This window comes from Aspergillus fijiensis, assembly GCF_003184825.1.
Source record: "Aspergillus fijiensis CBS 313.89 unplaced genomic scaffold BO72scaffold_10, whole genome shotgun sequence".
NCBI classification, from domain to species: Eukaryota; Fungi; Ascomycota; class Eurotiomycetes; order Eurotiales; family Aspergillaceae; genus Aspergillus; species Aspergillus fijiensis.
Window position 1 is genome coordinate 385,898 of NW_024468986.1, and position 22,155 is coordinate 408,052.

General features: G+C 53.4%; 12 protein-coding genes and 1 non-coding gene across 13 annotated transcripts; 7 read left to right on the forward strand and 6 right to left on the reverse strand.

Moving 5' to 3' along the window:
- Positions 1-2,481: 2,481 nt before the first annotated feature.
- BO72DRAFT_503021 (uncharacterized protein) lies at positions 2,482-2,877 on the reverse strand (the record flags this gene model as incomplete). The annotated part of the gene is made up of 1 exon (XM_040949086.1): positions 2,482-2,877. One exon carries the CDS (start codon positions 2,875-2,877, stop codon positions 2,482-2,484), a length of 396 nt encoding a protein of 131 aa, XP_040804162.1.
- A 647-nt stretch (positions 2,878-3,524) lies between these two features.
- Positions 3,525-4,372, forward strand: BO72DRAFT_445554 (uncharacterized protein). Its single transcript, XM_040944079.1, has one exon. It carries the CDS (start codon positions 3,777-3,779, stop codon positions 4,167-4,169), a length of 393 nt encoding a protein of 130 aa, XP_040804163.1. The 5' UTR covers positions 3,525-3,776; the 3' UTR covers positions 4,170-4,372.
- Positions 4,373-4,966: 594 nt separating this feature from the next.
- BO72DRAFT_398549 (DUF3759 domain-containing protein) lies at positions 4,967-5,565 on the reverse strand. The gene is made up of 3 exons (XM_040942094.1): positions 5,507-5,565; positions 5,278-5,436; positions 4,967-5,201 (listed from the first exon to the last, which is right to left on the reverse strand). The coding sequence occupies exons 1-3, from the start codon at positions 5,517-5,519 to the stop codon at positions 5,035-5,037; spliced, it is 339 nt and encodes a 112-aa protein (XP_040804164.1). The 5' UTR covers positions 5,520-5,565; the 3' UTR covers positions 4,967-5,034.
- Positions 5,566-7,954: 2,389 nt separating this feature from the next.
- BO72DRAFT_t62 lies at positions 7,955-8,028 on the forward strand. The gene has a single exon. It is a non-coding gene; the product is annotated as a tRNA-Asn (tRNA).
- Positions 8,029-9,050: 1,022 nt separating this feature from the next.
- BO72DRAFT_13118 (uncharacterized protein) lies at positions 9,051-10,441 on the reverse strand. Its single transcript, XM_040939095.1, has 4 exons — positions 9,595-10,441; positions 9,487-9,542; positions 9,375-9,425; positions 9,051-9,321 (listed from the first exon to the last, which is right to left on the reverse strand). Exons 1-4 carry the CDS (start codon positions 10,255-10,257, stop codon positions 9,162-9,164), a joined length of 930 nt encoding a protein of 309 aa, XP_040804165.1. The 5' UTR covers positions 10,258-10,441; the 3' UTR covers positions 9,051-9,161.
- A 326-nt stretch (positions 10,442-10,767) lies between these two features.
- Positions 10,768-12,254, reverse strand: BO72DRAFT_484030 (NAD-dependent epimerase/dehydratase family protein). Its single transcript, XM_040947835.1, has 4 exons — positions 12,083-12,254; positions 11,843-12,027; positions 11,073-11,772; positions 10,768-10,996 (listed from the first exon to the last, which is right to left on the reverse strand). The coding sequence occupies exons 1-4, from the start codon at positions 12,124-12,126 to the stop codon at positions 10,849-10,851; spliced, it is 1,077 nt and encodes a 358-aa protein (XP_040804166.1). The 5' UTR covers positions 12,127-12,254; the 3' UTR covers positions 10,768-10,848.
- Positions 12,255-12,707: 453 nt separating this feature from the next.
- On the forward strand, positions 12,708-14,380 carry BO72DRAFT_503028 (uncharacterized protein). The gene is made up of 3 exons (XM_040949087.1): positions 12,708-13,451; positions 13,535-13,699; positions 13,773-14,380. Exons 1-3 carry the CDS (start codon positions 12,921-12,923, stop codon positions 14,190-14,192), a joined length of 1,116 nt encoding a protein of 371 aa, XP_040804167.1. The 5' UTR covers positions 12,708-12,920; the 3' UTR covers positions 14,193-14,380.
- Positions 14,381-14,484: 104 nt separating this feature from the next.
- BO72DRAFT_466361 (uncharacterized protein) lies at positions 14,485-15,348 on the reverse strand (the record flags this gene model as incomplete). The annotated part of the gene is made up of 4 exons (XM_040946768.1): positions 14,485-14,752; positions 14,818-14,872; positions 14,954-15,064; positions 15,114-15,348. 4 exons carry the CDS (start codon positions 15,346-15,348, stop codon positions 14,485-14,487), a joined length of 669 nt encoding a protein of 222 aa, XP_040804168.1.
- Positions 15,349-15,822: 474 nt separating this feature from the next.
- BO72DRAFT_503037 (cyanamide hydratase) lies at positions 15,823-17,156 on the forward strand. Its single transcript, XM_040949088.1, has 2 exons — positions 15,823-16,239; positions 16,315-17,156. Exons 1-2 carry the CDS (start codon positions 16,017-16,019, stop codon positions 16,827-16,829), a joined length of 738 nt encoding a protein of 245 aa, XP_040804169.1. The 5' UTR covers positions 15,823-16,016; the 3' UTR covers positions 16,830-17,156.
- Positions 17,157-17,387: 231 nt separating this feature from the next.
- BO72DRAFT_445557 (uncharacterized protein) lies at positions 17,388-17,916 on the forward strand. Its single transcript, XM_040944080.1, has 2 exons — positions 17,388-17,784; positions 17,876-17,916. Exon 1 carries the CDS (start codon positions 17,444-17,446, stop codon positions 17,633-17,635), a length of 192 nt encoding a protein of 63 aa, XP_040804170.1. The 5' UTR covers positions 17,388-17,443; the 3' UTR covers positions 17,636-17,784; positions 17,876-17,916.
- On the forward strand, positions 17,742-18,140 carry BO72DRAFT_13140 (uncharacterized protein). The gene has a single exon (XM_040939098.1). The coding sequence runs from the start codon at positions 17,847-17,849 to the stop codon at positions 18,078-18,080; it is 234 nt and encodes a 77-aa protein (XP_040804171.1). The 5' UTR covers positions 17,742-17,846; the 3' UTR covers positions 18,081-18,140.
- Positions 18,141-18,696: 556 nt separating this feature from the next.
- BO72DRAFT_13142 (uncharacterized protein) lies at positions 18,697-19,934 on the forward strand. The gene is made up of 3 exons (XM_040939099.1): positions 18,697-19,094; positions 19,177-19,558; positions 19,615-19,934. The coding sequence occupies exons 1-3, from the start codon at positions 18,968-18,970 to the stop codon at positions 19,835-19,837; spliced, it is 732 nt and encodes a 243-aa protein (XP_040804172.1). The 5' UTR covers positions 18,697-18,967; the 3' UTR covers positions 19,838-19,934.
- BO72DRAFT_503041 (M81 family metallopeptidase) lies at positions 19,797-21,827 on the reverse strand. The gene has a single exon (XM_040949089.1). It carries the CDS (start codon positions 21,577-21,579, stop codon positions 20,032-20,034), a length of 1,548 nt encoding a protein of 515 aa, XP_040804173.1. The 5' UTR covers positions 21,580-21,827; the 3' UTR covers positions 19,797-20,031.
- Positions 21,828-22,155: the final 328 nt, after the last annotated feature.

Sequence of the window (22,155 nt, forward strand, 5' to 3'; positions counted from 1 at the left end):
GCTATGCATTTCAATCGACTTGCATACCAGGCAAGCTCCCACGCTTGCTTTAACCCCAGAAGATAACCAACAACAGCAAGTACATACTGGCGAAGTTCAATGGGATTTTGATTATGTCCAATTGAGGCTGCTGGCAAAAAACATCAAAAACATACAACAGAAGGGATTCGCTGGTGGTCACCCACCCAACTACTAACCTCCCGGCGTGTGGCTTGAGTACGGCTGAGCGGACGGGAAGCCCTATTTTCCACACCCTATGGTCGTATGTACTATGTTAGCCTATTATGTCAAACATAACAGGCGTCTAGTCAATAAAAGTGTCCGATCACTAGTTTGCAAAGCGCTAGCTTTGCAACTCTATGAGGGCCTGAGCAAGGGTGACGAACGCTGATTCGCTGACTCTTTGTACGGAATTAAATAATCTGATTGGTTCTTTTAAGTAGTAATCATATAATCTCTACCTCTAATTTGCGCTTCGCCGGATAGCCGGGGGGAGGGGGGGGGGCTGGGGGGAATAGCAAGGCCTTCCCCCAGCTGCAGATTTAGGCCGTAGATCTAAATCAATACATAGAAATTATTAGAAAAGATGCTTAAAAAGGTGCTTAAAAAGGTATCTAAAGAGATGGTTAAAAGGTGCTTAGAAAGGTGCTTAAGAAGATGCTTAAACAGGCCCTCGGCTACTGAACTAGATGCTTGAAAAGGTGCTTGAACAGATGCAAGTACGGGCCCTGCTGGGCCCGCTAAAGGCGCGTCGCAACGCCTTTGGCCAAGGGAGGAACCCGCAGGTCAGGCCCTCGTATAACTCACATTTGCACTAAGCAAGAAGGAGAATTGGCTTGACCCCATAAACTGGGTCGTTGGAATTATCTGTAGGTGCATCAACCTTCACCCATCCTGCGAGCCCCACAGTCCGCCTTCCAGCCGGTATGTCCCTACTGGCAGCCATGGGGGTTTTCATGTCGATCGCAATGGTAAGAGATCTCAAAGAGCATGACGGACAAATCCAGGCAATGATTACTAGGTAACGTGCAGATCGCTTCCAAGGTAGTCTCGAGCTCCGGCTTGATGATATTAGCTGTGCTTACTGACACCTGGTGCCTTTCTTATACTACCTCCGAAACCGAATCTCCGATCGCAAGAACACCAAAAGGATCTCTAAGTAGGGAACCACAAAGAGGTATAGAGCCATAAGTCTGCCTCGGGGACGAGCCGGATACACGGTTTCGGGTCCCGTGATTACAGTCTCCAGATTGCCCGTCCATACGGATAAGTTACCGGGGCTTTTTCAAAATAATTTTATTGCTTGGTTTTAAAATGGATCAAGACCAGATGAGGACTGTATTGAACCGTGCGAAGGTACATCGGCCTGCAAGATGTGGAGGATGTTAAGTCGATCTTTGCCGTCGGAAAGTCGGAGTTTTCTGGATGACATTATGCGCGGCCTGGACTAAATTACCTCGTGCGTGTCAGATCAATTGATGCATTGCCTCTGTGGTTAGACGCGCAAGAGATACTATGCTGCAACAGCACTGTGCCAACCGCGAGCAAAAATGGATCAAAATTTGGTGAAGGCAATTGAAAACGAAAGCAACCAGAGGCTTGTATTATGAGTCATTCGTATCATCTATATCCTACTCAGCTGCTAGATTGAGCTGCTTCTTACTTACAATATAACCTTGAAAATGTATAGTGCCGAGTTCTGGTCTCTGTTATAAAGCTCAAGTCTCGTAATCTTGTATTCTTTATCCTCAGCTGGTACGCCAAGGCCCGACACCAATCTCCACCTGCAAGAGAATAGAGTTTCCTACCTTTATTTTATCTTGTTTCTTTTTTTGCTCTGTAATAGGGCCTCGGCATGTTACTACGTCATAAAGCGGAGTCCCTTGACATATTGCGATGTGTAATGGCCGAGGGAGTTATACCATGAGATCGAGACATAGTATACAGCGTATTCTTTTTACATAAGATTGCATATTTTAAGGAGATCCCTTTAGGCGTCTTGGCACCCTTAATCGATTGTTAGTCAAAGCCTTTTCTGCAATCAGAGTCAAACTACGCAGTAAAGAACATTCCTGGATAATTCTTTCTCAACTTTCGCTCGCTAGGAAATATTTCAGAGAGAAAAAGAAAAAAACATACAACAGAAGGGATTCGCTGGTGGTCACCCACCCAACTACTAACCTCCCGGCGTGTGGCTTAAGTACGGCTGAGCGGACGGGAAGCCCTGTTTTCCACACCCTGTGGTCGTATGTGCTTATCACTTCTGAACCAGTGACTATGTCTCCACAACCAGAGCTCTATACCAAGAAGAAGATGAAGTTCTGTCTCTTTTCAAGCGGGTCGGTCGATATTTCCCGCTGACCGGAATCCGTTCTCAATCCGCAGTGGCATGCTGCTTTTCCGCATACAAATGGAGAAAACCTATAAACATCCCAGCTCATGGTACTGGACGTGCATGCAGTAGTGTGAGTTCCGTCCTACCTAGCCTTGCAACCTCCTCACGAGCCTCGCAGCCGCCTCGTGGATTTCCAATAGCATGGCGCCTGGATAGGGGGTGGGGTTGTTTTCGCCAGTCAGTCGGTACTGCAGCCAGAAGGCGTGGGTAATAATGAGCAGGGAGGCATTTGCCCCGGAGTCTTCGGGCCGCCCATCATCCAGAGAAGGAAGCAATAGAACCATCAGACTGTAGATTTCGGTGCTCAAATGCTTTGTGGGTAGTGAGGAAGACCAAGTCCCACCGACGGTCTCGCGCTTAATTGCCTCCTTGTTGGGAGTGGTGGTGGTGGTGGTGGTGGTGGTGAAAGGGCCGCGATACGTCGAGGCGGGTGCAGGCTCGATTGTCACCCATTGACCCCAAGAAACAGGATGTTCGCCCATGGTACATCTAGAGGAAGAAACATTGAACTACGAGGAGAGTGAATTTCGGGCCCAGGGGATGAATCTGTTCCAATAATCCGGGGTATAGAGGTCTGGTACCGTAAGAGAGTTGCGGCCAACGACATCGAGCAAATCGATCTGGTCTATCACCTTGTCACGGAAAGGTGACGCAACCCGTAGGTCTTCGCTATTGTCACTAACTCGATGAACTCGTCTCATTGTGAGATTGTGTATGGTCAGACTAAGACACTCTCAGGTTCGGTTTGAAGACCAGAAGGCTATAGCGCATGACCACTGCTGGTCTGACAGCGGTCAAACACTGTCAAGTACACAAAGCCATCCAAGGAACTTGTTGTGTTGATTGCTCATAGGAATCGCTGCCCCCTCCCCCCCCCTCTTTCTCTGGCTTCCAGTCACGTCTTTCAATCTTCCTAAACGTGCCATTAGACCACTCCATCATCAAGAAAACCCGACATGATTTGAATTTATCATGGATGCTCTTACGCGTTACCATGTACGGCATAATCTGAGGTTGATGATCTCAACGCTCGACCGTCGATCAACAAAACTCCACCTCTGATGCACAAGATAACTGGCTGACTCCAGTCGGTGACTTCATGGAGAACTAAGAAGATCCAAATTTCTATCCCCTTACAGTTGCGTCCAACAGGAATATTCAGGCACTGGCAACCGCCGATGAGATGCATCCCGTGATTGCAGAGTGCGATACAGTTACCTTCCAAACCCTTTATTCCGATCACGCAGAGTCTCGAATCGTCTTGCTCCTACTCCTCGTATACCACGCAAAGCTCTTGTTTACCTCTTGGGGCATAGCAGCCGGAATTGCTGCACAGCTAAATCCAGTCCTTGTCGAGATTGGCCTCCCCTGCACCGCTCCGATGTCTTCAATAAGAGACCTGAAAACAACCAGAGGCGGCATAAGGATTGTTCGCAAGGGCCCGTTGCTCATTAAGAATGCCAAGCTGACAACAGGTCGCTGGTCTCGCTTCGACCGGAATGCTCATATACCCGGGTTGTCAAACCTGCGAGCCGTCGAGAGACCTCTTCGTCTGTTCACCTCGGCTCTTTCCTGCCTTTCTACCATCACCACCTTCGATCTGTCACGTCTGACGGTGTCTATCTGGCCGCTTTCTGAGTGCTCCATTCTATACGCTTTCGTCCGACCGCAGTTAATCACCCAGATGTTTCTGCGTAGGGCTCAATTAGTGTCGATTTCTTTTGTGCTCCGCTGTGAGCTCATGCAGGATAAAAGGGTAGAGTTGCAGGATTGAGCCATGACAACCTCCCAGGATCCGACGGCAACTATGCAACGGAAATCAAATTCATGCATGCCAACTCAACAAACCTACGCCTTCAGAACCGGCTCAGCCATGGGTAGATTTTATTGGACTACACCTCAGGTCTCCGGGGACCCGCCATCTTCGCGCTCCGAATGCCTTCCCCCGTTGTTTGTGGGTGTGGATCATGATCCGATGGCGTGGCTTCGAGCGTTGCCATTTTCACAATGGTTATTGTCGGTGGTGAGTCATTGTCCGATCATGCAAGCTGAGGGCTAGACTAGCCAACGATGAAACTCGCAAGGTCAAGCGGCATCGCGGGATTCTCGCCGACTCCCATTCTCTGACCTGAAGGTCGTGCTGATGGTCGGTGCGTGCATATGATGCCTATCTCTATACCGTCGTCAACTGCGCTGCACAAGACGTGTCTTGCGTACCAGACCGTGGACACCAGCGGCGCAAGCCGCTTTTGGCGAATGCGGCCGGAAGCCCAGGCGTTTCGCTTGGGATTCGGCGACGACAGGTTGATCGGAGGTGGTTGAGTTGAAACAAGTCTCGGTCTTTTCTGCCTTCCACTTCACAGTCTTGCATAGCCATCGACCGATTATTACTCTGGGGGAGATCAATGTACGGGCGAGCGTCAACCGGGTAAGTCCTTTGCCGATAAGGAGAGAGGCTCCGAACGCCGACTCTCTCTCCCCCCGTAAGGGAGCAGTTGTCGCAACTCCGCGAAATCTACAACATACTATCCACCACCAAAGTTCAACACAATTACAGCAGAGCACAATGTGTGTTTCAACAAAATATATTCAGATTGGATATCTCAATTCACAAAAGTATTGGCAACAGAATGACTTGTTTAGTAGTAGTCCTGGCGGGAGGCCTCCTCCAACTGACGCTCGGCCTGGCGCTTGGCCTTCTCACGGTCGACGAAGTCCAAGCCCTTGGTCTCAACCTCACGGTCGATGAAGGCACCGGCGAAGCCGGCAAGGAGCTCCTTGGCCATCTCGTGGCTCTCGGGCTTGCCTATGTCATCGAAGAATTATCAGTCTTCAGTGAAGCCGCGAAGCAGGAAGTTAAAGGAGGAAGGGTATGGGCGTACCGTTACGCTCCTGGTGCTCCTCGTAGGCCTTCATGGCCTCGAAGGAAGCGGCACCAGCGATGAGCTCGTGGCTGAACTTGGCCTTGTGCTCCTCAGAGCCGTCGAAGCCCTCGTAGCTGGTGAGCTCCTCGTGAGCCTGCTGCTGATCGCTGCCGAAGTCTATAATGAAGAGGAAGGAATCAGTGTCTTTGACGGTTGAGACGAAGCAGAGACTGTCAAGACAACTTACCGAACCAACCCATGATGATAGTTTGTGTGGAAAATGTGGTAGAGAGGTAGAGAAAGTTGTTGATGGATGAAAAAGAGACAGGAGTTCGAAGGGGGGTGGGAGAGGGGTAGATATATGTTTTCTGACGGCGCTTCGGGTCGCCCCTCTCTCCTTCAGAGGGGAAGGAGGAGGGGGAGGAGGGGGGGGGGGAGGGGGTCAACGATGAGGCGGTGATATCATGGAGGGGCGCAGATCGAGTTACCTCCAGTTTCAGCTGTAGCAGCTCAGCTGCTATTCTGGGCGCCACTGGAGACCGACGAAAGTGGCTGAACGGTCAGAGAGCCCGCCACGCCAGAAATCATTGGAAATTGGCAAAGCAAGCTAAGACAAGACAAGCTCCTTTTGTTCCTTGGCAGCTTTCATTGGGTCTTGGGGGCAATCCGTGGCTGAGGTCGGTGGGGCCCGAGCCCGCACTCGCATCAACAATACATGACTAAGCCGTTAGCCCTCAATACGAGACAGTATCATGGGTCTCTGTATCCATCCATACCTAGCCAGTCACAGGCTCCGGCTCGGCCCCTCCATGCGCTGCCAGCTCCCTCAACAGTAACAACCCCCTGAAATGATGCCATTGCAGCCACCGACCCATCTGCACCGCCACACTCTTGCTTCGGTGAGCTCATTCTCACAGAGACAATCATTTGTCCCTGCCGTCATCAGAGTCGAAGATCGACCATGCGCTCGCGATCATCGACATCGCTTTGTGGTCCTTATGCCAGATACGAGCAAATTCTCCGAATTGACTCGCGAGGAGGGGGATCGGCACACGCCAGATCACCCAATTTCCCGACGAGGGTTACGGAGTACCCCTCCCACAATGGGGCCAGCGAAGCGGTGTGGAAGGCATGGAAGACTCGATGCGAAGGGGTCGGTGGCTTGGCAGATTTCGGTCCAGAACTTGGACTCCTGAGTCCTGACACTCCATAACACGGCACAGCTTAGTCTTGCTGTCTACGGAGGGTACTGGACGCAGTGAAGGCTTCTTAGTTCTTCCTCCTCCCTCTGTGACAGAGATAGCGGTGTATCGACCTATCAGCCCATTCCCGACGATCACCCCTCAATCCTCGAGGCAGACGTCTCAACCGCGGCATCCAACCTCAACGTGGCCACTTTGAAGCGGTCAAGCCCCAAAAATGGATCCTCCCGATTTATCGACCGACTAACGCATCGACTATCGAGCTACAGAGGGTCCGACTGCCCCGCTGGGGCTGCCTGCCCCTCACTAGCCGTCGTCAGGGTGACCGGTCGGAAATCGCTCATCGGAGCGATGAGGGGTCGAGCTGTGCTGAACTTCTCGAGTAGCTTCGTCACTGTCGGGGTCAAAGCTACGCACGCTGCTACGGAGTACAGTACTGCGTGTCGTTAATCGGTAACAGCTTCGAAGCGTCAGAAGCATTAACCTCGCATATCGCATGCGATCCACTGCAGTGGATCAGCGTAGCATGACACCTCGCAGTGATCGGCCCGTGTGCGTGCTGCATTCTTCGGGCGAGAGACGCGCGATGCACCTGCAAGGTTGCGTGCAACTGTTGCAAAGAACAAGCCCGCGTTATGTCGTTGTAATTTTCAGTTCTTTGGTCACGACTCTACCATGAATCATTTGCGTGATGTTTGGATGAGTATTGCTCTGGCGAAAGTCCTACGGCGCACTTGGGAAGTCTCGAGGGTAACACTGCGGGTATTCCCTTTCCGATTGTGTACAGGATAGTATGGTGGTGGCCATGCGAGACTTCCCTCGAGATCATTAAATGAGTCGGGAAGGGCAGGATATGTCCTCTACTACCGAATTGCGTGCCACGCTGCTGGAACCTCCATAAGCTGTGGTCTTCGACCATTGTCGTGATCAGTTTCTGCCTTGTCTTTGGATTGAGTGGCTCTGCCATCATCAATTACATTGAACACGGGATACTTATGTGTATGTCACCATTTGCTCCTAGGAATTGCCCGTGAGCTATCGCCAGTTGCGTGGTGATTAACCAGTGCTTCGTCCTGGTAAGATTGCCAGTTAGGAAAGGCAGCTGAGAGGGAAAGACACAGCTTCATCAGATCAAGGCGCTAGTGTGACTGTAGTCTGCCGGTCCTGTATCAGATCCTCACACAGTGGGACATTATCGTCTCTACTCCGGATGCCAGACTCTCGAGAATAAAAATATTCCGGAGTCCACCAACGACAAAGTACGTAGAGATGGTATATCAATCGACTCACCGCCCACCCTGGTAACTTTCGCTCCTGAGAGGTGTAGTAGGCCTAGCTAATTGTATTTTCCCGGTCGGCTCTTCCAGAAATACATATCCGAGCGCGTGCTGTGTCTACAATGAGGGAAAATGATGATATGGTAGTAGCGCCCAGGCGTCAGCGGTACATTATAATGATATATTTTGCAAGGGCAACGAATAACACAACCAGTGGTCTGGGTGGCGCAATTGGTTAGCGCGTACGACTGTTAATCGTGAGGTTGAGAGTTCGATCCTCTCCCTGGACGCTTCTTTTTATGTCTCTTTCTTTATCTGTTCCGGCGGACATCACTCATGATGTTCGAAGGTCTGTGGCGATATAACCAAGTCTTTTTCATTTCCCAATTAACATTTTCTTTTGAATGACATCGCTAACCCTGGTTCCTTCCGGGACATGCCGATCGAGCCCTGGTCCTGATCGGAAAGTTGTTGATGCCGCAGATGTGGTGCCTGGCCGCCCTAGACTTTTCGGGCGATACCTGCACATTAAGATTGACAGTCAAGATAGCATTCTTCACCAACCACTTCCTATCTTCGGAAACGTTTTATCTAGCTCTAACTACAAATATTGATCAAGCGATATTGCCATGGAGGAGGGCCGAGAGCTCCTATCATCGGTACCCGGCCGCTGCGGGCTGCGAGTAATGCCGCCTTTACCACCTCATCGGCAAGCGCGATTGAAATCTAAGAAGGTTAGTGTCCCAGCGTAGATAGTTCATCTCTCGGCTTTCTCTTTTTTCTCCCTTGTGATGACACTCCTGAGAGATGGAAGATGCTTGGATTCTGACTACGTCAGGCTCTCTGGGAGAAGTAGCTAAGGCCCCCGAGGTGGGTGGTGAGCGAGCAACCTCAGGGATCAAGGCCGCAGGCCGCCGTCACCCTGTATTCTCATTCACCGTTCCTCCTTTCCCTGAGAGGTGAGATCTAACCAGAAATGCGAGGTCGAATTCTGATAACGGGTCAAGAAAGAGGGTTGTCTGCACCTATGGATGATAACCACAGTGCTTGGGCGGCACTGGACTGAAATTTATTCTCTGAATGCAACCCCCCCCGCAAACGAATCTCTCGGAGGGGCTGCGGCGCATGGGGATCCCAGAGAATTCGAGATCAAGAGGCGGGCCGAAGGGCACATCTTGGCCAGTCGTGCGGGGAGACCACATTCAGATATATGGAACCTGCTTGATAGTCGGACAGATATGGCGATTGGGTGCGATTGTTCTCGCAAGCTTGCCAATCTTCAGATTTCATCATACGCATCCCCCGAAAGCGAAAGCGATGGCAGCCCCTCCGGCAGGACTGGACACCCCTCCGACGACCACTGTAGCCAGTCCCCTTCCGAATCAAGCTTCCAGCTGCTCAGATCTTGGTACCGGCTCTCAAATTACGCGGAGAAGGACACCGTCTCGCTCAGGACGTTTCTCTTGTACACATCGCGGAGCTCGTAGGGCCACGCGAAGCGGATCCGGGTGCCGAACGACGCGGCGCAGTTCTCGTCCGCGTATTCCATACCTTTCAGGATCCAGGTATCTCGGAACTGTGGCCTATCGGGAAATCAGGATTGACATCAGAAGTCGGTGTAGATCGCGCTGCTTACCACGGAAAGAAGTCGAGGAACGGCTGATGCGCAACACTAGTTTGCACGGGGCTGGAGGACTTTCAGTAAACCAGGCTTGATAGCACCCTCTTTAGCCAAGAGTCGCACTTACGTAGCAAGCATATACCCTGGAAGCGATGAAGCTTCGTGGACAATGCCTATCCTCTGCTTGAGGCGCGTAAGCCAGCGAATAGAAACCAGGGAGGCAATGGAAGCGAACCAACAGCATGGGTCTCATGATCCGCAGCAGCGCAATCCGCGTCACGGAATCAGTCCGGTAGAACAGGCCCTCGTCGATCGCCTGCAGCAGACTCCAGACCACATCGGCCTCGGTTCGCGTCGTGGCGACCTTCCAGCCGTCGACGACGGCGCGAATGCAGAAATCGTCGTCGTTTGCTGATCCTGACCTCGGGTTCTCCGACAGACCAGGGGAACAGTACTGCACCAGCGTCACGGCGCTGCCCAGCACCGCGAGATAGTTCCGCTCCCGGTCAGAGCATATCAGATCTAAGCCGAAGAAGCCAGTGGCCGCGGGAAGGACGTTGCATGCGCCGGTGGGAAGGGGTTCCTCCTCAGCTAGAGGCTGAGGTGGGCCGGAAGGTGGCCCGGCTGGATTCGAAGTAGCTGAAGATGAAGTAGAAAGTGGATTCGCGGCGTCCTGGGCGAGACTGGCGATCTTGCGCAGGGTTTCCTGGAGGTGGTTGATCTTCTCTTGCTGCTGGGCGATCTGGTGGCCGAGGGTGTTTTGCCCTTCCCCGCTGGGGCTGGATAGATCTTGGAGGGTCTTTTCTAGGTAGGCGATATAGGCCTTGGTTCGAGCGCGATTGTGGCGCTGGGCTTCGCGGTCTGCTGCTCGCTTTCGCTCCTTTGCGGCGGTGCTCATTGTGTGATGGTCTCTAGTGGGGTTTAGAGCGAAGAATAAATTGAAGGGCCCAGGGGGAGACCTGTGACGTTACTACCGGCTAGGTCTCTTTGGTGTTGAGAAGTGATCCAGCGATTTGCGACCACCCCGACGAGTTGTTACATATATCTGCAGTTCGAACCTCTGAATCTGATACGGATTGATGCAGTAGCATGCGAAGAATATCGCAAAGGATATCCGGGATCCGGGGTGGCTAAGTTCTTGGCCGCGGCGTACCGCGATCGATGACTGCATAAAACGTCACGTGAGGGAATATACACGCCTAATGCGACACTATGTGCATAAAGTTCTATTGTGCAACTTTGCGATCCAGGCTGCATAGAAAGACACAAATAGATGACTAGTACCTGTCATGACTCAACCTGAGAGAAGAGAAATTCTGACGTAGGATGGAAGATCTACGCTCTTAAGATTATGTACAGTGCGCCAACTGCCGTAGTAGGAGTTGGAGACTGGTCAATAATAATTGTTGCAACTGCAAATTCGACCTGCAATGTAGGTGTGTGCAGACAATGTGCACATCAAATACGGCTGACTGACTTGCTCTCTAGCTCATTTCTTGAGGAACTTGGGAATCTCCCGTGCAGGTGGCGGATTCTTGATGAATGCCTCAACCTCCGTACGGAAGGTAGTCTCCCACTCCTCGCCATGTAACGGAATCCAACCCAGTTTACGACCTAGGACTGCCTTGGTTCGGGAACTAAATTTGATAGAAATCACGAGTCAGCACATGTTATACCAGATCATGGAGGCTATCAAAAGGGTGGGCAGCATACTTCGCAGCAAAAGACAGCTCCGCCCGCGAGACACTGCCCAGAGCCAACTTCTCCCCGGCCTGCGCTAGAGTAATCTCCTTGACCTCAGCCGTTGGCAACACCCCCAGCTCATGAGCTGCCTTCGCCAACCGCTCCGAGAACTCCCGGTGCGTATGCTCGCCCGTCTCGCAGAAGTAGGTTCCCCTCCGTCCGGACGGGATCTCAACCTCCGTGCAGATCTTCTGCAGCAAGGTCACATGCAAGCCGGCCACGTCTTGAACGTGGACATGGCTCCAGATGGTGTTTCCCTGCTCCACGACGCTCACAGCACCAGAGCCGATGGCGTCGGCAATCATGGCTGGAAGCTGGATGGAGTAGCGGTTGAACGGCCCGGTGCCCTGGCCGTAGATGGTCGGCGCCATGATGATGTACGTGGTCACACCGACCGCCTCGCCGGTCTCGATGACGGCGATGTCGGTGGAACGTTGGTGGTAGGCCTCGCGTGACTCGCGGTATTTCTCGAAGGAGTAGATGTCTTCCTCGTCAGAGAAGCGGTGGGTGTCCGTGTAGCCGTTCGTGTGAGGTCGGTCGCTCAGGTTGGAAGTGCCTGAGATCTGGATGTAGTGGACTGGACGGTTGGTGTTGGTCTTTCGGGTGCCTTGGCCGGTGATTAGGGCTTTGGCGGACGGGGTGTGCCAGCCTGCGCCGGCGTGGACGACAACTGTGAGCGGAGGTGTGAGTTTTCTTCAAGGTTAAAAGTTACAGAGTATGTCAAAACTGGATGAGCTCACCGTCAAAGTCCTGCGCGATCTTCTCCAACAAATCTGTCTCATCGAAGCTGGAGAACATCACCGGCTTGACGCCCAGCTTCTGGACCGTGCTGGCTTGGGCCTCGCTTCGCACCAGTGCAGCGATTTCCAGCTGTTTGCTCCATTGCTCTTGAGCTTTAAGGATGGAGGAGAGAATTGTCCCGCCACTGTGGCAGTTGAGATTCGGATACTTTCTTGATTGTCCGGCAAGGTATGACTTACATGTACCCAGAGACCCCGGTTATGAGCAATGAGCGAGACGTCATGGTGGTCTAGTGTAATTGAGTAATGAAGAACAAGCAAACAAATCCCAATGCAGAAGGACTCTGAGATTACTTAGGCGCCAGCGCCATCTTTTAAGTCGATAATAAGTCGAATATGCAGCACATAGATGCTGACCCGGATGTGGCAAGAGATGAAAATGTGGGTCTGCGACGTCGAAACTGCGAGTCGCAAGTGGGGGCAGCCGCTCATCCGAACTTGGAACCCTACTTCCTGCCCGGAATTCCGGAACCACTATGGATGCAGTGCTTGAGAGGCGGGCAGCTGCGCAATCCGAACCACAAGGGCATAATCAGTGCATAGTTCATAAAGCAACTTTATCGGCAATTACCGCAGCTGTGAGCCATACCTGAGATAAATCCAATATTCTGAAAACGACTTATAATGGTAATGAGGCTGAAGAAGGGCGCCATGGAACATGACGTATACTTCCGCTGATAGAGTTGTACAGTGCATTAATTCGTGCAGTCACTACTTTTGGGCTTGTGTATACTCAATTTCCCAATATGGAGTAGGATTATCGATAGAAGGCATATACCAGAATAGGCCTATGCACTGAAAAACAGGCAATTCCATGAACTAGGCACCAGCCGACTTCAGATCCAGAGCGTTCTGATGCAGATCATCATAGGAATTGGCGGGTGCCGACAGGGTAGACCCATAAGCGAGAGCTCGACCTTAACGCAGGCAGAAGATAAATAGCTGCACCAGTCCTCACCCACCAGCTCTCTCCAAAGAAGCAACAGTCTCTCAAAACACTAAGCAGAGTTCTGAAAACATGGTCTCATCAACCAGATACCTCCTCACCCTCCCTCTCCTCCTGGGACCGGCGCTGTCGACCCAGGTCTGCCCGCGCCTCCCAGGCATCCAAACCTTCCCAACCACCGCGCAAGCCGGCCCAGCCAACGGCCGCTTCACCTCCTGCGATAACGCCTTCGACAGCCCCAAAGTCCAAACCGTAAACGCCACCACCTACGACTGGTGGTACTTCGACGCGATCGGCAGCGACGGGGTCTCCTCGCTGGCCGTGGTCTTCTTTCTCGAGGCGAACCGGTCCGGCTTCAGCGTGACGGAGAACTTCACCAACGTGGACTTCGTGCAGATCTCCGGCACCTTCGCCAACGGGACCACCTTCGCCGATTTCCTGTTCGCCGACGAAGCGGCCCTCGTGGCTACCATGGGCGACGGGTCGAGCGGACGCTGGCCCGGCACGGGGGCCTCCTGGGCCGGCAGCCCGGACTTGTCTGATTACTTCGTCACACTGGAGGCGAGCCACCTGGGCTTCGAGGGAACGTTCTCCATGCACTCAGTCAGTGGTCCCTAGCCCAGCCGTCCATCTATCACCCATTAGCTCTGGAGTCAAATGCTAATGTGCCCCGACGGTGAATACAGGTGGCGCCCCCGCACTACCCCTGCAGCCCTAAGCGCGCCAACCAGCCCCTAGAGGTTCTCCCGGGAGTAGGCTGGGCCAACTCCGTCCCCGACGCCGACGTGACGGTCAACATGACGGTGCAGGGCTCGCCGTTGAGCTTCATCGGAACTGGATATCACGATAAGGTGCGTCTCCCTTGCGCTCCCTAATTTCTCTCAAGTATCGCCCCAAGACCTCCCTAATATATTGTGATCCTAGAACTGGGGCGTCACCCCCTTCACCACGGCAGTCGGAAGCTGGTACTGGGGTCACGCGCGCATGGGCCCGTACTCCCTGGTCTGGCTGGACGCGCTGGACCCGAACCAGACCGAGTACGCGAGCGGCTACGTGGCCTACCAGGGCCAGATCGTGCACGCCGCGTGCGGCGCGATGAAGGTGCGTCCGACGGGAGCGAACGTGAGCTTCCCGCCGCAGGGGGACGATGCGCTGCCCCAGGGGTTCCGGATCGAGGTCGATCTCGGGGAGGAGCGCGGTGGCGTGCTGGAGGCGGAGCTCGCGGCGAATCTGGCCACGTTGGCCAAGCCGGGGTATGGACGGTGGATCGGGACCGTGAATGGGTCGGTTGGTGGGGTGCAGTTTGAGGGGGTGTCGGGGTATGAGATGTTTAATTTCTTCTAGGGAGGTTTGGTGGATGCTTGGTGTGGAAAGGGTGTGGTTGGACTGCGTGGTTTAGGAAGCTGTGTGGTAGTTGGGGGGCGGGGGGTGGTGTTTGAGAGGTTGAGTGATAAGGTATGGCTGAGATGGGAATGATAGAGAATAGTCTGTGGTAGTGTACATTATCTAGAAATTTAGGAAGAGACTGTAACTTGATAATTAACACAACAAGACGATCGAGAAAACAAGACAAAAAGCCGCGACCTTTGTGGAGCAATTGGTATGAAATGGATGTAAATGTCTAGCACAGGCTTATTTAGGAACGTCTCCGCTCCCTGCCATGCGCATTCAAGAATAGACGAGAAGTCGGAAAAAGTGGGATCTCAAATGGCAGTGCATCCTGGCAGAGATCATGGCCCAGCATATAGAATCCCGCCAGCGCGGAGAGCATGCCAAACGCCCCCGCGATGGTGGTGAATGTGGTCCCGAGTGCAGAACGACCATCCGCCATCATGCAGTTCGCCGTGCAGTTGAAGATGTAGCTCAACTCTAAGGCACCATAGATGATGATGTTGATGAGGTTTCTATCGGAAGCATTAGTAACGAGGTTGATCCCCCTGCTTTGCTGTATACACAAGATAGAGGGGACCTGACTGACGTGGGCAAGGATGCGACGAAGAAAAAGAGATTTAGGATTGACCATACTATTTTTGTAATTAGTGAGAACATATTCCATCGCTTTGATACACTGGGCCTCTCAACCCATACCTGAGACGCAAACATACCTGCCAGATACAGTCCGAACGCATTGTAATACTCGGTAGTCTTACCTCCATAAGAGTCGACGATACCCAATGGTGGCATAAGTAACACTCCATATCCGCCATAATAGAATGCTTCAAGCCAAATCAGCAATCTCTAAGTCATAGTATGTGGGGCACTTACCGAAAGCTCCAAGAACTGTGTAGGCAAATGTGTTCCCCTTCATCATCTCCCACTGGGCGGAGATCAGGAGTCCGATGCCGGCCAGGAAGCAGAGATTGGCGATGAAGACGGTCTGGTTGGATACGGAGCGAAAGCCCATCATAGAGAATGATAGGGTCATGAGGGTTGTTGCAAAGGCACCGAATCCTAACGGACCCTGCAATTCAACGTTATAGCGAGGTCGTTGCACAAGCATGTTCAAAGGCTTACTGGGTTTGCTAGGTGTGATGAACGCGAACCAGCCACGATGTCCGGACTGAAAGGTTCCTTATCCCGTTTTTGGGGTTCACACATGTCCGATGTGGTCGATCGAAGGTGTGTGCGAAAGAATTCGAGGTGAAGGTGTCGCAAAATTTCATCTCGAGGAGCAACGTGAGGGGGTTTAAAGACCATCTTGATAAGCATCCCATTGTGGTGACGACTTGAACGCATTCCCCAACCTACAGCTAGAACTATGAAAGGAAGTTATTTTCCGTGGAGAAAAGGCTGTGGACTGGGCTCGGAGAGAGCGGAACACGATCCATGGATGGCACCAGCACTCCACTCCAAAATACTCCCCGCAAAGGAAGGCAGATGAGTAATGAAGGCAACCGTTGTTCCTTACACCCTTATTTCTCCAGATTTTATGCGCGATATGATGCAGAGTTCCAGCGATGACAAATATCTGGCCCCACTCCAAAAGACTTCCTAATTGGGAAAATCCGTTGCCAATATCACCATCCTGATAATAAACCCAAGACAACCGCCATTCTCTGTGCATATAAATATCAGCAGACGGACGCAGAAGTTTACAGATATCCTCAACCCTATCAATCTTCAAACTAAACTATCTCTACGTCAAGCTACCCAACTTCAGTCTGCAAAATGTGCCACCACGACGAAGTCAAAGCCAACGGCTGGACCAGCACCCCAGCCGACGCCGGCGCGATCTTCAAAGACCAATCCTTCCTCCAAAAAGTCGATCCCATCCCACTAGACACGATGAAATTCCCCGCCGACGACCCCGTCGTCGCAAAGACAATGGAGTACGCGCGGGCGGTCCTGCACCCGGAGACCTTCAACCACTCCATGCGAGTCTACTACTACGGTAAGCCCGGCTTCCACACTCCATAAACACTCCCCCACAATCCAGCACATAAAGCTTACGTCCCTGCGACGACAGGAATGGTAATCACCCACCAGCAATTCCCCTCGCACGCCGCGACCCTGAACCCTGTAACCTGGGCCCTGACCTGCCTGCTGCACGACCTGGGCACCGCAACAGAGAACCTCACCGCGACGCGCATGTCCTTCGACATCTACGGCGGCATCAAAGCTCTTACCGTCTTGCAGAACTTCGGCGCGACCGCCGACCAGGCCGAGGCCGCCGCGGAGGCCATCATCCGCCACGAGGACATGGGCGTCGACGGCACGATCACCTTCATCGGGCAGCTGATCCAGCTGGCGACGACCTACGATAACACGGGGTATCATCCCCATGTGTCCGGGTTTGAGGGGTTGGTGCATGCGGCCACACGGGCGCAGATCAACGAGGCGTATCCCCGGTTGAAGTGGTGCAGTTTCTTTGCCGGGGTGATTCGGAAGGAGGAGGCCGTCAAGCCGTGGTGTCATTCGACGCATTTGGTAGGGTTTGACCGTGAGATTGAGGCGAATGAGTTGATGGCAAGGTGGGAGTGAGGGGGGCTCCGTCGAGGTTTATGGGAGGTGTGGGGGTGCTAGAGTGGCTGGTGCTTTCGCTGAGGATGTTGGAAAAGATGTTAGGGAGATGAAAAAGTGTCATTAGATTTCACTTAGAGGAGTTGGAGAATGTCGGACTTTATTATGCGATAAAATTTCGGGAAGGATAGGTTTGGATATAGTCTTGCTTAGGTCCAAGACGCCCTCTGTAGACGGATACAGTACGGAGGAGGTTGAGTTACCACCGGCTTTGTTCAGCTTGGGAATCTTAACTACAGATCACCAGACTCTCACACGCCATTACTGCGTTATGCTAGTACCCGGCGTGTGGATTAGCCTATCCAAGTTAGTCCATTAATCGGCACTGCCCGTAGATATTTGACCACGCGAACATAACTCAGAGGGTACGACCAGAGTGTCAATGGATTCAATCGCAGGATCTCACATCTTTTCTCGGGTAGCGCAAAGCGCATTCTTCCTATGCATTGATCTCTTTCAAGTCAGGTGTTGTGGATCATTAGTTCTCATTCGAGGTTGTAGTCACAAATCATGGACATCATGAACGGGGCTGAAGGATCAGGCCTTATTTTACTGATAAGACGGATCAGAAGACAATGTATATTCTTGCAAGCATAGTGAGGCGAGTCAATTGCAACGTCGAACCGAACACGACACACCTTCAGTTCACACAGGAGCAGATACAGGTCAACATTGATCCATCGACTTCGTATTTTGCCGTCATCTACCGCAAGAAGTCGACGCAGGTGGCCTCTCTCAATAGTCGCAGGGTGGTTGTAAAGGTTTAATAAAACTCTGCTATAGCTGGAGACATCGTGAAGATTACATTGATCACAAAATCGCGCCCAGCAATTGATTAGTCGAGTTGGTCCAACTGACTCGTAAACCCGCCGACATCCGGGGGACACTCGGGCCTCGCGGCCGAAACCCTGGGTGACTAGTTGACGTTATTGTGGATTACTAATCACGTTCCTCGTGTCCAAGCATTATTTACCCATCATGTATTGGATGGATATCAGTCGACTCACCACTGCAATGCTATGCATATCACTTGTCTCTTCATTTGCCCCTGAGACACCACCCCCTCAACGCCCCAACACACAAAGGGATTATCTCCGGTTAAATTATCCCCAATATCGATCAGATTGCGGCTCCAGCCAATCGGCGCAGACCACGACTCCACCCGCGATCTCGATCTGTGTCAGTGCACCAATCACGGTCTCCGGGGAATAACCCGGCGGGAGAACCGGCGGCGTGTTTTGGGGATGGCCGGTGGCAGTCAGCAGCCACCCTGACCAGCTTCTGGCCCGGCAGCTTCGACGATTCGATTTCTCCCTCGGCTCGACGCCTACTCAATCTATTCTCCCCGGCCTAGTCTCGCCTAGCGAATTTAGCTCTGCGTTCCGGCCAATCTCTCTGATTGTGTCTGGAGTAAGCAACCACCCCCATTGGACACCACGCAATCGAGCCAGGATCGCGCGGAAGACGGTTCCTGGGTGAGTTGCTATCGGCCCAAATGCGACTGGTCTGGTTTGCGTGGTCAGATGCAGGGGTGGCCTTGTTTTCGGAGATGTCATTTTATTTGCTGTGCGCTTCGGGAAGGCTGTCAATGCACTCACTGCATCTGGCCCCGTCAACTGTATGGTGGAGTGTAGATCTGTGATCTGTCATGTTGTATGCTGGTCCCTGCGGTCTTCACCCAGGCTGCATGAGCCGTTGTTCGGAGTGAAGGTGTGGAATCAATCTTGCAGACTGACTCGTTCAATCCGTGTCAATTAATTCTGACGGCCGGCGTGGCGAATGCAAACAATCCCCGCGGAGAGTCCAATCGCACGCTAAGAGCGTTGGAGGCAAACCCATACTCCCCACCCGGCCTCGCCGACCAGGGTTGATACCACTAATCGTCTGCTACGGCCTCAAGTGCTTACTTCAACCCTGTCATGTAGTCTATCACATGGGCCCAATTGGCAAAAGGCCACGTTCCCCCCTGAGAGGGGGCAGAGGCAGTGTAACCTTGTCCGGTGCACCACAAAAAAACATACATAACGGCGCACCTGCCCCTGCACCGCCGTTGGAAAAAGGTCCACACTTCCAAACCTTAGCTCTCACAGATCTTCACAATGGGCGACGCAGAGGCACTTCCCGATTATGTTCTTGACCCCAACGCCGTCCTGAAGGACAAGGACGCTGCTTGGAGATATGGCGCTCCCCCGGATTATTCCAACACCCGTGCTGTGTACGAGCGGAGTATGTTGCCCACCCATCCATCCTCCAGTCCCAAGTTCCCTTGAGGGCGACGTCGCTGACATTTCTGACTCTTCGCTCGCAGCCAAGAAACAATCCCACGAGCCCGGCAGTCTGCCCAACCTGGTCGAGAACCTCGTCAAGAACTGGGAAATCGAGGCCTCCTTTAAGACCTCGCTGGCGGACTGGCGCACGATCGACCACGAAAAGTACCACGTCACGCTCAACGGCGGTCCCCCACTGTCCGGCGAGTACATGCTCAAGGTGGGGACCTACAACGCCCTACTCACCCCGAGCGCGTACTACGACCCGGCCCACAACGACTTCGAGATGAGCCACAAGAGCTTCAAGCGCATGATGCCCACCTTCGCCTGGGAGGTGACCGAGGTGTACAGCGGCCCGCCCACTGTGGTCTTCAAATGGAGACACTGGGGCGAGATGGCCCGCGACTATGTCGGGTTCAACGAGTGAGTCAGCCTCTGCAAATCTTACCTGGAAAGTGACTAACATGGGCGGATTTTAGCAAGGGAGAGAAGGTCCGGATTGAGGCGCACGGCGGCCCAATCGACATCCAGGGGATCATCGTGGCCAAGGTCAACAAGGCCCTCCAGTTAGAGCAGATTAACGTTTGGTTCGACCCGCTCGACATGTTCCGCCAGATCTCCCGCGGTCGCGAGCAGATCAAGGCGGATGATGCGGAGGTACCCTCTGGTTGCCCCTTCACTGGCGCTGCCAACAAGGAGTAGAAGTTTTGATGTCTGATCTCGTGTCGTGTATTGTACTGTTTAGATACCTTGTCTTGTTCCAAAATGATGTAATGATTGGTTCGATCTACGACGTCATCTGCGTAGAATAATGTAGACGCTTTCGCTGATGAATAGGAAAATTGCACCGAGACTCGGGCTAGTCACGTATGCCAATTGTACTGTGCCTGAATCAACTATTCATCCGGCGCTGACAGCGTCTGATCCGAAGCAGGAATAAGTCGCGCACGAAGATCGGGAGGAGAAGGGAAGACAGTGTCAAAAGGCCACATAGGACGACGAATGCGGCGGTGTCCCAAACGGACGAGGTCTTGATCGACACCCCCTGGAGTCAGCGCCAGCATCCAGTCGGCAGCCATCTCAAACAACTCTGGCTCCAAGTATCCGATTTTAACAATCACCAGATCGGCCATCCGAGGGGTCAGCTGCAGATCAGTAAAATCCCGTTCATGATGATAAGGCTTGCGGAGCTGCGTCAGGATCGCAAACACCGAGCCGACCTGCAACACCGCCTCGACCCGGGCATCCTTGTCACCATGCTTGATCGCATGCACGCGCCCGGTCAAGGTGATCGGCCCTGCATGGACGGCATCCACCTCCGCCCCCGCCGTGACCGTCACCGTGGCACCCACCCCTGCATCCACCATGGTCCGCACGGCCTGCGGCCCCGGCAAGCTGGCATAGATCACCAGCGGTCCATCGGGCCCCTGGAACTCTGGTCTCTCCAACAATCGAGCCAGCCCCCAGGTGACATCACCCGACCCACCAGCGGTAGGGTTGTCGCCGGAGTCCGAGATAAAGAACGGCCGCGCCTCGGGCGCAGACGCCAGCGCCACATCGATGCACTCGGCAAACGACCCCGTGGGCCCAACGAAGTGGAACTCCGCATGTGCATCCCAGAACGACTCGGCCAGCCGCTGCGCCCCCGCCACCACCGCCCCCTCCTCCCACCCCGTCACGACGACCGCCGCGCGGTTGCGCGGCTCGTCCGCCCACGCGTAGCCCACCCAGATCGCCGCGTCGATCACCCCGTCCCCCGCCTGGACCTCAGGCACAAGCGCATACAACCCTTTGGCCGGCTCCACACGGGTGGAAGTCTGCTCCCCCGGCAGCAAGATGGGCAGGGGGATCCATGCTTTGAGCGGGCGCGGGCGCACGGTCGCACCGGGTGGGCAATCCCGACGAAGCAGCAGATCCACCAAGTTCCGACACGCGCGTTCCTTAGTCTCCGTCTCATCCTCGTGCGGTGCCATGCGATAACAGGTGATCAGATCGGTCTGGTGGACCAGATTGCGCGACACGTTTCCGTGGAGATCCATCGACGCGGAGACGACGCACTGCGGCCCGACGACCCTGCGGATCCGACCGAGGAGCTCGAACTCCGCGTCGTCTAGTCCCTCCACTACCATAGCACCGTGGATGTCAAACCATAGTCCGTCGATCGGTGTCGAGGCTGCAATTTGGGTGAGTCGGGAGACGATCTCGATTGCTAGGGCTTCGAAGTCGGCACGGACGACGACTCCCCCGGGCAGTGCGTGACCGATCAATGCGCCATGCCAGGATGCTGCGTCGCCGAGGGGAGTGTTGGGGCGCAGGAAGGGGTATTCGTCGAGGATTTCGTGGCCGCGGCGTGGGTGGAAGGCGGCCGCGTGGGTGCGTGCGGGGGTGAAGGCGGAGGTTTCGCAGGCCAAGCCGGCAATGGCGATGACGGGGCGAGAGGCCATGGGACTGTGGGTGAGGATGAACGACGGATACAATTGTAGAGAGTGACACAGTGAATATAGGTGGTGCAAGTGGAAGAAAGAGTGTGAGTGTGGATGGTGAAGGACGGGATGAGTGAGTGAGGGGAAGCAATTGGAGAAAGAGGGGTCAGTCACATGTCCGTCACATGTCCGTCACATGATAGCCATCTATACAGTAAGAAATATCCGATGCCAATAAACAAACGCGCTTCCATTTGCTACGACTGTAGGTAGCACCGACAACAAAAATTAAGTTATCCAAGCTTCAAGCTCGGTGCAAAGGACCTCTAGGCTCTTTTGGCCTTTTGGGCAACCAACTCTATCGGTCTCCAAGCAAGCCCATGGTCAACATCACGCTGTTCAAACAGCTCCCTCGCCACCGCATCCAGATCGGCTGATTTTTCCTTGCTGTTCGCATAATTCGACCGCATGACGCTCATCACGACAACAAGATAATTTGCATAATACAACCCGCGCACCGTGTTGTCCCACAGGCCAAGATCACCTTGTAGTATTTCAAAACCCTTGTCCCTGAAGATGCCAGGCAAGTGACCCACC